The sequence below is a fragment of the Enoplosus armatus genome, chromosome 13 (assembly GCF_043641665.1).
Source record: "Enoplosus armatus isolate fEnoArm2 chromosome 13, fEnoArm2.hap1, whole genome shotgun sequence".
NCBI classification, from domain to species: domain Eukaryota; kingdom Metazoa; phylum Chordata; class Actinopteri; order Centrarchiformes; family Enoplosidae; genus Enoplosus; species Enoplosus armatus.
Window position 1 is genome coordinate 10,616,317 of NC_092192.1, and position 12,224 is coordinate 10,628,540.

Sequence of the window (12,224 nt, forward strand, 5' to 3'; positions counted from 1 at the left end):
CGCAACACACACAAACAGAGAGACACACATGTGACAGTGGCAAAGCCTTTCGCAGTTTATACTGAGCAGCTTCATTCTAACATGCATTTAAGATTTAAAGAGTAACTTAACACCAGGCTGAAAAGCAGAGTTTCTGGATGAAGGTTTCCAGTCAGTTTCACCGCTGACTACACACAGCAGTGGGTTTGGTGTGGTCACAAGTGTGCCCTATTGCACCTGTAACCACATCTAACAGTGATGTCACAGCGTAGTACTCACACCCTAGAGTACACTTCTACATCACAGCAGCAAGCTGAGAGGTTAAACCACTAGAGGTCAGCAAAACAAGATTTTCAGCTGCTGTTAAAGGAAAGTTCAGGAAAGTACAGTTTTTTACATCTTAAGCACGAATGCTAAAAATAGGTCAGGTAGGGGCAACAAGCACATGCAGTCACAAACCCCCAGGTTAAACTTATTTGGAAGAGAAAACAGAGTCTACACAGTTTACATCCTGGTTCAGCTTTGACCTACCATACTCCCTAATTTGGCAAAACTTACATTACTGTGATGTGTGCAGTGTTATTATAAACCGCAGGCTGAAGCCACAAAAATATGACCCGTTTGTAATAAACAATAGTTTACCTTTAAGTTTCCCTTAAACACTGTGGTGTTTGCTCCCTTAGGCCACCTGCACCGTTGTACTACTGTTTTGTGCACAAAGGCACCATGGGAAACATAGTCCAGTGCTGTCACACACTGTCAAACTACTTCAAGTGTAAAGATGCATTGGCCCAGGGTGAGGTGGAAAGATCCCCTCTGCTATCCAGCGAAGAGAGTGAATGTGACTCGCCGAGCCTGCCGAACGACTTGGAGGACGATCTGTTAACCGTCTCCACCGGTGTGACAAACCCAACCCTCGAACCAGAGCACTTCCTGTTTCCTGACATTATCCTGAGCAGCAACCTGGGAGGGGACGTGACTCTGGTGGAGCCGATGGTGTGTCTGCTGGTGTCTGAGGAGGAGGAGGGAGCGAAGGTGGATGAAGGACAAGTAGATGAAGGACAAGAGAGGAGCAACAGGGGGAGAAACAGGGGATATTCTGAGGTCGAGACGCAGACCGAAGTGGAGACACAGATTGGTATGGGGGTACAGACTCAGACGGAGTCACAGGCAGAAGTTCCGGCACAAACATCCAATCACATCCACGAGGAACTGACCGCCACTTTAACAAAACATAAATTTCAAACGGAACAAAATACAGAGCTAATGGAGGAGTTAAACACTGATGACGAGAATGTTTTTAAGGTGCAACAGAATACTGTTGCTGCTCAGGAAAACACACATTTTATCTTGACAGAGCACCTGGTTAAAGACGTTGAGTGCACCTCAGTAATGCTGACTGAACACAATGTAAACAACATGGATGAGAACATTGCTGCAGTGGAGTCACATGCAAATGTACAGCTGATAAAATACAGCATCAACAACACTGAAATTGTGGGGAACTTTAACCCTGCTGAGTGTCGTGCAGACCCGATACAACAAAGTAAACAGGATAATGAGCAGATGGGGCAGGCGACTGTGGCGTCAGATCAGAAAGTAAATGAAAGGGAATATAACATCATCCACACACAAACCAACACAAATCTGTCCGAGGACCACACAGATCTGGCAGCAGATCAGTTTATTTTAAATCCAGATCATATTCAATGCCAGAAAAACTTGCACCCACCGAAGAGGGAAGAGGACAACAATAATACTGGTCTGCAGCATATTTTGGAGTTGGAGACAGCTCTGCCACAGGTGGAGGAAGAGGACGGGGCTGGGATGTTGCAAATGACCTTGTTTTCAGTTGACAGGCTGTTTCTGGCAGCACCACATGTCAAAGGTGCGTGGTTTTATCTGACTGTGTTTATATTTGCTTGTACTTTGTTGTTGTGTTTTTCTCTATTCACTGTGATATTCAAACATGTTCCTAAGGCCTCTATTTACAGTGGATCATCACGTTATGAAGATCATTTTACTTATTACTTACTAAGTTAAAGGTGGAAATGGAAAATGAAAAGAGGCCGTAATTAAGTGTTAAAAACAAACATTTTAATTCTGTGTTTTATTATCCTCCATATCACGCAGCCAGGCTTCATCCTCACACACTCATTTTGCCTCTTCTGTTGTCAACAGCGCCTCCAAGTCAAACTGAAGAAAGCCCTGAGGATGATCACCCAGAACAGTCTGAAGTTGATAAAAGCAAACAACTTAGCATCCGTGACATAGTCGATCTCCAAGAGACCGGCTTTACTGTCAGAATTCAGCCTCCTGGAACAGAAAGTTTTGAGCTTCAGGTTCTGTCATTAGTGTCTTAAAAACACTTCACTGCTACTTCGTGTCTTTCTGAATCACTCCAATCCAAACTCTGTGTCTCTCCTCCACTCTCAGGTGGCGGGCCAGCTGTTGGTGGCGGAGCTGCATCAGGTGCTGATGGAGCACGAGATCACCTGCCACCGCACATGCTTCTCTCTCCAGCTGGGAGGCACCGCGCTCGACAACCTCACAGAGTTAAGCTCCATCCAGGGCATCCAGGACGGAGCGCTGATCAAGGTGGTGGAGGGTAACGGCCTCGTTCTTTTCTTTCTTCTTTCAGTGTTTCTAATTAAGTGTGTTGTTCACTTCGGAGTGCAACATTTTCAGCATCAGTCCAGATTCATTATACCTCACATCCAGAACTTCACGCTGTCACAGTAAGGCCCCTTTTTTGTCTGAAAAAGTTGACTCTCATCCAAACTGTTATTAACTTCAACAGGTGTCAGACAGATGCTCTCCCTGCACATGCTCAAATCATCAGGCTGTGCAAACGTGGTGAAAATGGCCAAATACCTAACTTCATCCTGGAGGGTTAAAACATAATTTGTGACTCCACACAACCCGTCCACTGTTTAGTTTTCACCTCCAACTAAAAACGATTTCTATCTAATGTATCGCTCACTTTAAAACTTTAAACCTTACTCCAAAGTCACTTGCAGCTGCATTTAGTGTCAAATGCAACTTTTAAACACTGTGTATTATTCATTTTCCAAAGGTCATTTGGAATAATACATTGAAATTCATTGGCTATCGCCATATATAAAATGTGAAAAGAAAATTTATTCTAACTGCTGCTTACTTTGACTATGCCTGAAGGTTTATATATGCATAGTATCACTGAGTATCAAGTCATTTTGGTATCATATGATATTAAGATAACATGATAACTTCTTCTCCACTTGAGTCACTTTACACTGTACTGTTTTATCTTGTGTTGTCCGTACATGTACTGATTTTTTTGTTGTCTTCTTTCGTGAAACGCAACATAGCAACAAGAAAAAGCTTTCCGTTCATCGTGCACTTGTGTGAGATTGAATTGAGCACTTTTTAAGCATCGTTTCTGACCTTGTTGCAGATTCTTACTCAGTGCGTGATGCTCGTCTTCATCTCAGACATGTACGTGATCTTCTGAGGAGTCTTGACCCCACGGATGCATACAACGGAGTGAACTGCAGCTCACTATCTTACCTCACCTTTCACACCAGAGGAGACAAGGGTAATGTTGCTCACTCATTACCTCCTCACATCGGGTTTTGTCTGAGAGTTTCTGTCAATAATCCTTCAACCCTTTCACCTCCACATTCATCCCTGCAGATATTGAAAGTGTGGGGAACAGGCGAGCTTCTGAAAAGGAGTCTGTTGACTGCAGCCCCCCAGAATACATCCTCCCTGGTTGTAAGGACCGACCACTTACTCCATTGCAGCCAGTCCGAGATGACTGGAAGGTGAGAGATCAGCTTTTGTGATGGCAAATATGACTGGTCAAATATATAACATTCAATGAAACATGGATTCATTTATAGCGAAGCAGCAGTGGGATTTTATGGAAGTATCATTACAGCCATTACAGTGCCTGCGGGTTCTGACCATGAGCAGCTGGAACCCCCCTCCAGGAAACAGGAAGATGCATGGGGACTTAATGTACCTCAATGTCCTGACTATGGAAGACAAAGAACTCAACATTACTTCCTCTACACGTGGCTTCTACCTCAACGAGTGAGTGTTAAACTGTTCAGCAATTTGCATGTTTGCTAAACTATTAAAAGCGTTTATGACTAAATACCTGCAGAACGAATAACCTTCCAATCAGCCTCAGCTGAACTTTGGGTTTACTGCCTGCTTAACATTAGCATGTTAGCATTTAGCTAGAGTCTCACAGAGCCACTAGCATGGCTGTAGACTCACATTCAGGTTTTCTAATTATAATTTGCCTTTAAATATTGAATGTCTTCCACTCAAAGTTCCACAACTAATCAAGTATTTATTAGAGCAACACAGACCTCAGAGAGCAACAAACCAACAACAATTACGTACGATGAGGAGAGTAGAAACTTACCTGGATTCACCTTGTGCTATGCTCTGACTGCTACAGGTCAACTGCCTTCAAATTCAACCCCAAACCTGCAGTTCCCAAAATCCTTTGCCACTCTTTAGTCGAGCTGCTGAGTCAAGTCAGTCCTGCTTTCAGGAAAAACTTCAGTGCCCTGCAGAAGAAGAGGTGAGCAAAGTGACATTTAACACTGTTCATATCAATCCACTATGTAGATGGAGATACAGTAATGTCTAGAGTTTACACAAGTCTTGGTAGTACTAGACAGTAACATGAAATACTTTCATCCCAATAAAACAGAAATCCTCACACCCATATTAACCCTACTAATAGAAAAATGTTTTTTAGAATCCAGCAACACCCTTATGAGCGGATCGCAACACCTTTCCAGGTGTTCACCTGGATTGCCCATCATGGAGACCACAGCCTGGACTGCGTCAGAGCAGAGGAGACACACACCAGTCGCATGGGCCAGGATGAGCACACCGCTGGGCAGGTGGCAGACATGAAATAGGGGAAAGATATACACCCCAAATGATGCTGCATGTGAGGCTAACTGATAGTGATGATGATGCTGATATTTAGGTTGTGTGTTATGACAACAGAGTCGGGACTGGAACGAAGAGCTGCAGGGATGCAGGGAACTCACCAGGAACTCCCTCCAGCAGCGCCTGCACAGAGAGAGGAGCATATTCAAGGTGAGACCACAGATTTCTTAACATCTTCAATCCAATTCTCTCCCTGAATAATGACTAGAGAAGCAGACTTGTGACCGTGAGATCATCTGTAGTGACCAGGACTTAGATGTATAAAACCTCCCTTGTCTTATCCTCTGTACTGTTCAGCTTTTTAATGAAATAACTGTGAAATGATTCCTTCATCTTCCTGCTCGGGGATTAGATCATGTTGCTCTTTATTAAAACCAAGATTTGAATCCCTCCTTCCAGACCAACAGTGACTTTGTTGCTGCTGCAACACAAGGTGCTGTAGCCATTATCGACGGTAACGTGATGCCGTTAAACCCAGGGGAGGCACCTCATACGCATATGTTCATCTGGAACAACCTCTTCTTCAGCCTGGGGTTCGACATATCTGAGCACTACCGCCCACTAGGGGGCAACACTGCTGCTCATGCTGCTGCCATCTGTGACCTGAGAGGAGCTCAGGTAGAAATCCTGGCAGAGATACCTCCATGAGTATTGTATGTTTGTTCCAGAAGGGACAGTATTACATTCAATGCTTCTGTAAGGGTATGTTTATGTGTATATCTAATCTAATCCCTTCATGTTCTTACCATCAAAACAAAAATACTTATGTTGCTCTGCTACAGGCATACGCATCTGTCGACATAGAGGGGCTTCACACACTTGGGACAGTTGTGGTGGATTATCGTGGCATCCGTGTCATCGCTCAGACAATCGTTCCTGGGATACTGGAGAAAAACCAGGAGCAGAGTGTAGTCTATGGCTCTAATGACTATGGAAAAACGGTTTATACACACCCAAGGTAACACACACACTCTTATATTTTTTTAAGTCTAAACATGTAATCAGGCAATCTTTAATCTTCTCAACATTATTACAGGTTTCTGGAGCTTTTGGATAAAACCAGTAAACCACTAAGAATCCAACGTCACCTGGTGCTCGACCACAGCAACAGCCCGGTGGAGCTTTGCTCTGGCATCGAGACCAAAGGCATCCTGGGTAATGACGGAAGACCCTACATCTTGGACCTTCTCCGCACCTTCCCGCCTGACCTTAATTTCCAGTTCTCAGAGACCGAGGAGAGGAGGGAGGTGCCGAAGGAGTGTCAAAGCTTTGGTTACCCACGGCAACATCATCACAGCCTGGCTAGCCTGAGGCCGGAGCTGATAGAGGCCTTCGTACAGCACAGGTGAGGAAGAGGAGATGTGGAACCCCTTTGGACACGAATGTAGCCACCATGTAACTATTGAACCAACAGGATGAACTGAGCTTTGGTATCTTATTCCTCTTGTGTTTTCTGTTGCAGGCATGAACTTTATGTCCAAATGGTGTCCCAGGGGCTCGTCCAACTGGAAGAACAGGATAAAGCCATGGAGCAGAGTAAAGAGCCGGTCTGTGAGCTGAGAACTACAGATGCAGCAGCAGCCGGTGTTGACATGGGTGAATAAGATCAGCTAAATGAAGTGAAATGATAAAACCTATTGATAAACCAGGAGAAATTGGGTTACTGCATCGAGAAACTAGGCTGAGAAATACAGAGTGTGAGGATTGTTTGATTGTGCTATGTCAATTAATAAAACATATTTTACTTTTGAAGAATTTCAGAGAAGAAATGTGATCATGGAAGCTTGTAAGGCTGTCGGATCAGTGAGTGACTCTTGCTTTGACATCCGCTTCAATCCTGATGTTTGCTCTCCAGGTATTGACCACACTTGTGCACACACACACACACACACACACACACACACACACACACACCGCCATGTATATAAAGTTTTTTTAAAAATCAGACTAAGATTGAACTGTGTGTCCTTGCTGCAGGTGTTTGTTTCCCCTCTGAGTGTGTTGAGGCGGTTCAGAGACATAGACAGCTGTTATGGGACGCTGCTGCTTTTCTGCTGTCCAATCAGATTCCAGCAGTGGTGAGTCCTCTGAGTTCAGGTCTATCATGTACATGAAGTTTAAGATGATATCTATAATTCTACTGCTGCTCGTGTGTGTGTGTGTGTGTGTGTGTGTGTGTGTGTGTGTGTGTGTGTGTGTGTGTGTGTGTGTATGGTAGCTGAGGGACTGTCTCGACCACACAACAGTGCCGATGGATGGAGCGACCCTGACCTCAGCGCTACACCAGCGGGGTGTGAACGTACGATACCTTGGCACCCTGCTGAAGGAGCTGGACAGGGTGGAGGAGCGAGGGAGACTCAGCCACATACAGGTACTCACTACAGCTGTTATTAATCATACCACATGTGTGTATCATAGCAGCTACATCTTGCTCTTGAGTTTGCTTTTCTCACATTATTTTTCTGGTTAAGGATTAAGATTAAGATGTTTATAAATGTGGCTAGCATCAGAAACAATCACAGAAATCTCAAAAAAAAAAAAAGTTTTAAAAGTTTAAATTCTTCCAATGGTAGGTTTTACTGTCCTTTATAATTCATTCTATTTATATGGTGCAAAGCCACGTTCAGTATTTAGTCATGGGGTATCAAGAGTTAGCCGGTCCTGGGATTATGTACTCTCCACTTGTTGCTAGTGAGGACCAGCTGACTTTTTCATATAGTACACAGTGACTAGTATGATATTTTTGGTTTCCAAAGACAACCCATAGCACTTCCCAGAGTTTCAAAGTGGGGAAATAAAGGATGAGGACTGTCTGTCAGGATGCTGAAGTCTTCCTCATTAAATAACTGATCAAATGTTCCCTCACAGAGAATTTCTATCAGTGAAGTCATCATCAGAAGTGCAAAACACATCTTCAGGACCTATCTACAGGTGAAGTGCTCAAATTATGTTAGAATAACAAGTAACAAGTAAAATATTAAAATAATAGTTTGCAATCTAGCATTACTATTCTAATATCAATCTTATTTTCTCCCAGGATGTGGAACCTGCAGCTTTCTCCGGCGCCGTTAGTCACTTCCTAAACTGCCTCCTGAGTTCCTCCTCCTGTTTCCCTGACTCCTGCTCAGAGAAGCTACTCCCTCGTCGCAGGAGCCGACGTCGCAGGAGCCACGGAAGTCGAGTCAGCTTGACAGACTGTGTGTGGGTTAGACTGACCTCCAGTGAGCTGTGGGGCAGGATCAGGACTGAGGCTGGAGATTATTACCACTACACAATAGACAGGTGTGTGTACCCAGTCACATAGTGGGGACTCGCCCATAACGTCGATCATTCAATTTTAGGGTTAAGACTTCTTTTAAGGTTAGGGTTAGGCAAGTAGTGGTAATGGTTATGGTTAGGATAAGTCTCCAGGAAACAAATGTAAGTCAATGTAATGTCCTCTGAAGTGATGGAACAGGACTATGTGTCTGTGCATGTGTGTGTCTGTGGTTGGATATGTGCAACAGGATTTTTACACTGTCATCCTCTCTGTGTTCAGTGAAAGTATAGAGGAAGTAATAGAAAAGCACAGCCTTCAGAGGATCTCCCTACTGAGAGAGATTGCCATCAAGACGGGCATCCAGGTCAGACATCTACCGTGCTTCTCTTCATAATACCTAAGAAATGGAATGAATTCTGAATCCCAGCTGCACAAGAATTGTAGCTGAAACCACAGCTTTTGTATCACTAAAAATCATATCTGGAGCTGCGATAGATAAAAGTTGCTGTGCTTACCTGGTGGTAATGTTTTTTTCACCATTTCCACCCCTTACAGAAGTCAAGATGAGATTTAGGTCTGACCTAATCTTTTTTTAGCCACACCTCTATCTTGAGAAAAAAAAACATGTATGCTCATATTTGGATTGCGTAATAAGACAGACGTCTGGATACATACATTGACGGCTGAGATTATGCCACAGGATTTTTGGTTGCTGAAGTCCAACAATCCCTTAAAAACTGAAATTACCCCCAGCATTTACTTGGGGCTGCCAAAGTCATTCAAAGTCATCTAGTGCAGCTTTAAGATGCAGCTGTTCCCCTTCTTCCTTTCCTCTGTATTTAGGTGCAGCTGAGGGAGTACGTTTTTGAGTCTCGACACAGGCCAGCGTTTGGTGAGGAAGATGTTGTCAACATGTTCCCCGTGGTCAAACATCTCAAACCTACGGGAACGGATGCCACGCGACTTGTGCAACACGCACAGGTGGCAGTACAGCAAGGTGAGAGACACAAATACAAACACTGCATGAAATACAGTGTATATATTGACATTGAGGGCAGCATGGTGGAGGGCCCATATGAGGTCATATTCTCAATGTAAGAAGTCAAGTTAACAATATGCTTTACTGGGATGAAGGTATGTGTAAAATTACATTCTTAAGCTCAGCAAAAGCTAATATGAGGCCACAGTAGAGTCAGAAAAATCAAGCAGGTATCTTCCAATGTTGCAGTCTTTTGGTCACAAAATGGACTGCTGAAGCCTATGTTAAATCATTTACTGGGTGATTAAGATGTTATTAATTTTTGTGCATTCAAGGCTCATCAACAGTGTTTTATGTTTGCTTTCAGGGCTTCTCAAAGACGGCTGTGAATTGATCAGCCAGGCCCTGACTCTGTTCAGCAGCGTGTGTGGGGTCCTGCATGAGGACGTGTGCATGTGCCTGCGTCTCCTGGGACGACTCAGCTACATCTTGGGGGATTATGCAGATGTAAATATGCATCGCAATTCATTTCTGCCATGACCTTTTACCGAGCCTGGTCCCAGACTTCTGAATCATCACCTGCATCTCAAGTGATATCAAACAGTCTTTGACCAGCGTTATGATACAAACTGACAGAAATATGTGTGAGCTAAAGTAATGTCCCCCTCATTTCTCCACGTCTCACAGGCCCTTAGCCACCAGGAAAAGGCTGTTATGAGTAGTGAGAGAGTACAAGGTATAGACCATCCACAGACCATACAAGACTACGTGAGTTCCTTTACCTTCTCATTGATCCACAAACAGATTGTTGGACCGTAACATGTTAATCCTGTTGTTCTTCTTACTTAACTCTATTAATGTAATACTCCACTTGTGATCCAGACTTACCTGGCCCTGTACTGCTTTGCTGGAGGCCGGCTTTCGACCTCCCTACAGCTGCTGTATCGCGCTCGGTACCTCACCCTGATTGTGATTGGAGAGGACCATCCACACGTCGCACTGCTGGATGTAAGTGATACCTCACTTACAAAGTGTTGCTTTCTGTTTTTCTAATTGATAAAAAGTTGTTTATACACATTCTTTTGAGTAAATTTGAGTATTTGGTTTGTTAAGAAAGTCAGAATAATAAAGGTGCAAAAATAATGACAATCATCCCATTTCAAAACATAATAATACGATTACTGACAAGAGGGAAGAAACACAAAAAAACAAAGACATTTTAAAAATTCAAGGAAAAAATTCCCTGTTGGAGAGACTTTTAAGATTATGAAAGTGTTGGATCAGGAGCCAAACCTGAGGCAAGATATTCTACAAACAAACCAAAAAATTTCAGGTAAATAAGATACTGGGAAATGCCAATAGGCAACTTGAAGCCTCGCCAGGTCATAAGAAATCACTGAACGCAACTCTGTCACTATAACCAGTTGGTATTCTAAGCTTGTGAACATTCAGGCAAGGCTTCTTGATATTGTCACTTTTTTGCTAGAAGGTATAATTACATCTCGCATGTGTTGAAAACCATCAGTTAATGTACCTGTTGTGCTCCACTACATTAGACTATGCTGGGTCTTGTGCTTCATGGACTGATGGAGTATGAGCTTTCCCTGAAGTTCCTACAGAATGCCTTCATTTCAACCTCAAAATACCACGGTGCCACATCCCTGAAGCATGCACACAGGTACGACAGTTTGACGTACGTCTTGTATTCAGAAGCTGACGGAAAGACAAAAAAACACAGATTGCAACACATTACAGTTACAGATAATCTGAGGAAATGATAGAAACACTTTAAAATACAGGTTGCTGTGATATTCCTATTCACACCCTATATATAAAAGTTGTCTTTACCTCTCTGCCTCTCCATTTCTATCTTCTGTGCAGTCATCATCTGCTCGCCACTGTGTACGAGAGTAAAGGAGAGTTTCGATCAGCTCTGCAGCACGAGAAAGAGGCTTATTCAATATATAAGAGCCAGGTGTGCTTTAAAATACTGGAATACTATTTGCTGGTGTTATGTTTATGCTCATAATTTAAACTAAGAGACTTCTTTGCTGCACACCTGAAGGTTGGCGAGGACCATGACAGTACAAAGGAAAGCTCAGAGTACCTGAAGAGCCTCACTCAGCAGGCGGTGATCCTTCAGAGAGCCATCAACCACATTTACAGCAACACACCTAGTGCCTGTATTCCACCTCCACAGGTCTGTACATTTCTGAGAATAAATGAACACATGCATGCAAGCGTTTCTGATTGTGTGACACTTTATCTCATCTGTGTTTCTCTGCAGTTTTCCACACTCAGCCTTCCCACAATCCTTCAGCAGCTCAACCTGACATGTGGAATCATTCTCATTCCCCTCAGGTGAACACTGATACGGCCCCAGTTTTAAAGAAATAAAAAATAACTGCTAATGTGGGGGTTGTAATGTTCATCTCACCTGATGATTATTCTGATTCTGATGAAGGGTGAATGTAAATGGTGATTTCCTCACACAGACTGGATGTACTATGTCTTTCTCTCTAGTGCAAAAGAAATTGCAGAGCTGAGGACTAAGTTGAAAGGAAAGGAAAAGGTTCAAGTGGAAGAGCTGGAAAAAAAGACTTAAGAACTGCAGACAACAACACTGAACTATGGACTAAAGAACAAGTTACAATAGAACATCTGTGTAGTCAGTCAGACTCCTAAAATGACCATGGACAATGAACAACAACGGCAAATGAAAGCCGGGAAGTTTACTGGTGTTGATAAGTATCCATGTAACAGACGGGTGCAGTAGTCTCCTTTTGGAAGAGGAGTGTGTTCTGCTGTTGTCTGTGGAGGACTGGATGGTGAAGAGAGTCGTCTCTAATGCAGGCCTACCTGCAGCCATGATATAGCTCTTGTTGAAATATTTGGGATCCATGAATGAACTTGGCTGTGACTTTGATGGCAAATATGTATAACTCTCCTCCTTTTTGTCAGAAAAATGCATAAACCCTACACGCTAAATAAAATGTATACTGATTCTACTGCTAGATGAATGAATAAGCACAGTATGTTAGGCCTACT

The 12,224-nt window shown here is 43.3% G+C and overlaps 1 protein-coding gene across 1 annotated transcript; it reads left to right on the forward strand.

The window, feature by feature from the left end:
• The first annotated feature begins 705 nt into the window (after positions 1-705).
• Positions 706-11,835, forward strand: LOC139295315 (clustered mitochondria protein homolog). Its single transcript, XM_070917485.1, has 29 exons — positions 706-1,284; positions 1,339-1,867; positions 2,161-2,321; positions 2,416-2,587; positions 3,416-3,556; positions 3,655-3,785; positions 3,902-4,056; positions 4,433-4,558; positions 4,739-4,886; positions 4,996-5,088; positions 5,338-5,556; positions 5,721-5,896; positions 5,975-6,283; positions 6,401-6,522; positions 6,692-6,793; positions 6,916-7,016; positions 7,157-7,309; positions 7,807-7,869; positions 7,976-8,220; positions 8,477-8,561; positions 9,041-9,194; positions 9,544-9,683; positions 9,864-9,944; positions 10,059-10,184; positions 10,733-10,854; positions 11,058-11,151; positions 11,242-11,376; positions 11,464-11,537; positions 11,700-11,835. Exons 1-29 carry the CDS (start codon positions 706-708, stop codon positions 11,779-11,781), a joined length of 4,818 nt encoding a protein of 1,605 aa, XP_070773586.1. The 3' UTR covers positions 11,782-11,835.
• Positions 11,836-12,224: the final 389 nt, after the last annotated feature.

Excerpts from the sequence above, each read along its gene's own strand:
- LOC139295315 (XM_070917485.1), top strand. The coding sequence starts at position 706 with ATGGGAAACATAGTCCAGTGCTGTCACACACTGTCAAACTACTTCAAG. Across the intron at positions 8,562-9,040 it reads CCATCAAGACGGGCATCCAG|GTGCAGCTGAGGGAGTACGT; the intron begins GTCAGACATCTA and ends CTCTGTATTTAG. Across the intron at positions 11,377-11,463 it reads CCTGTATTCCACCTCCACAG|TTTTCCACACTCAGCCTTCC; the intron begins GTCTGTACATTT and ends GTTTCTCTGCAG.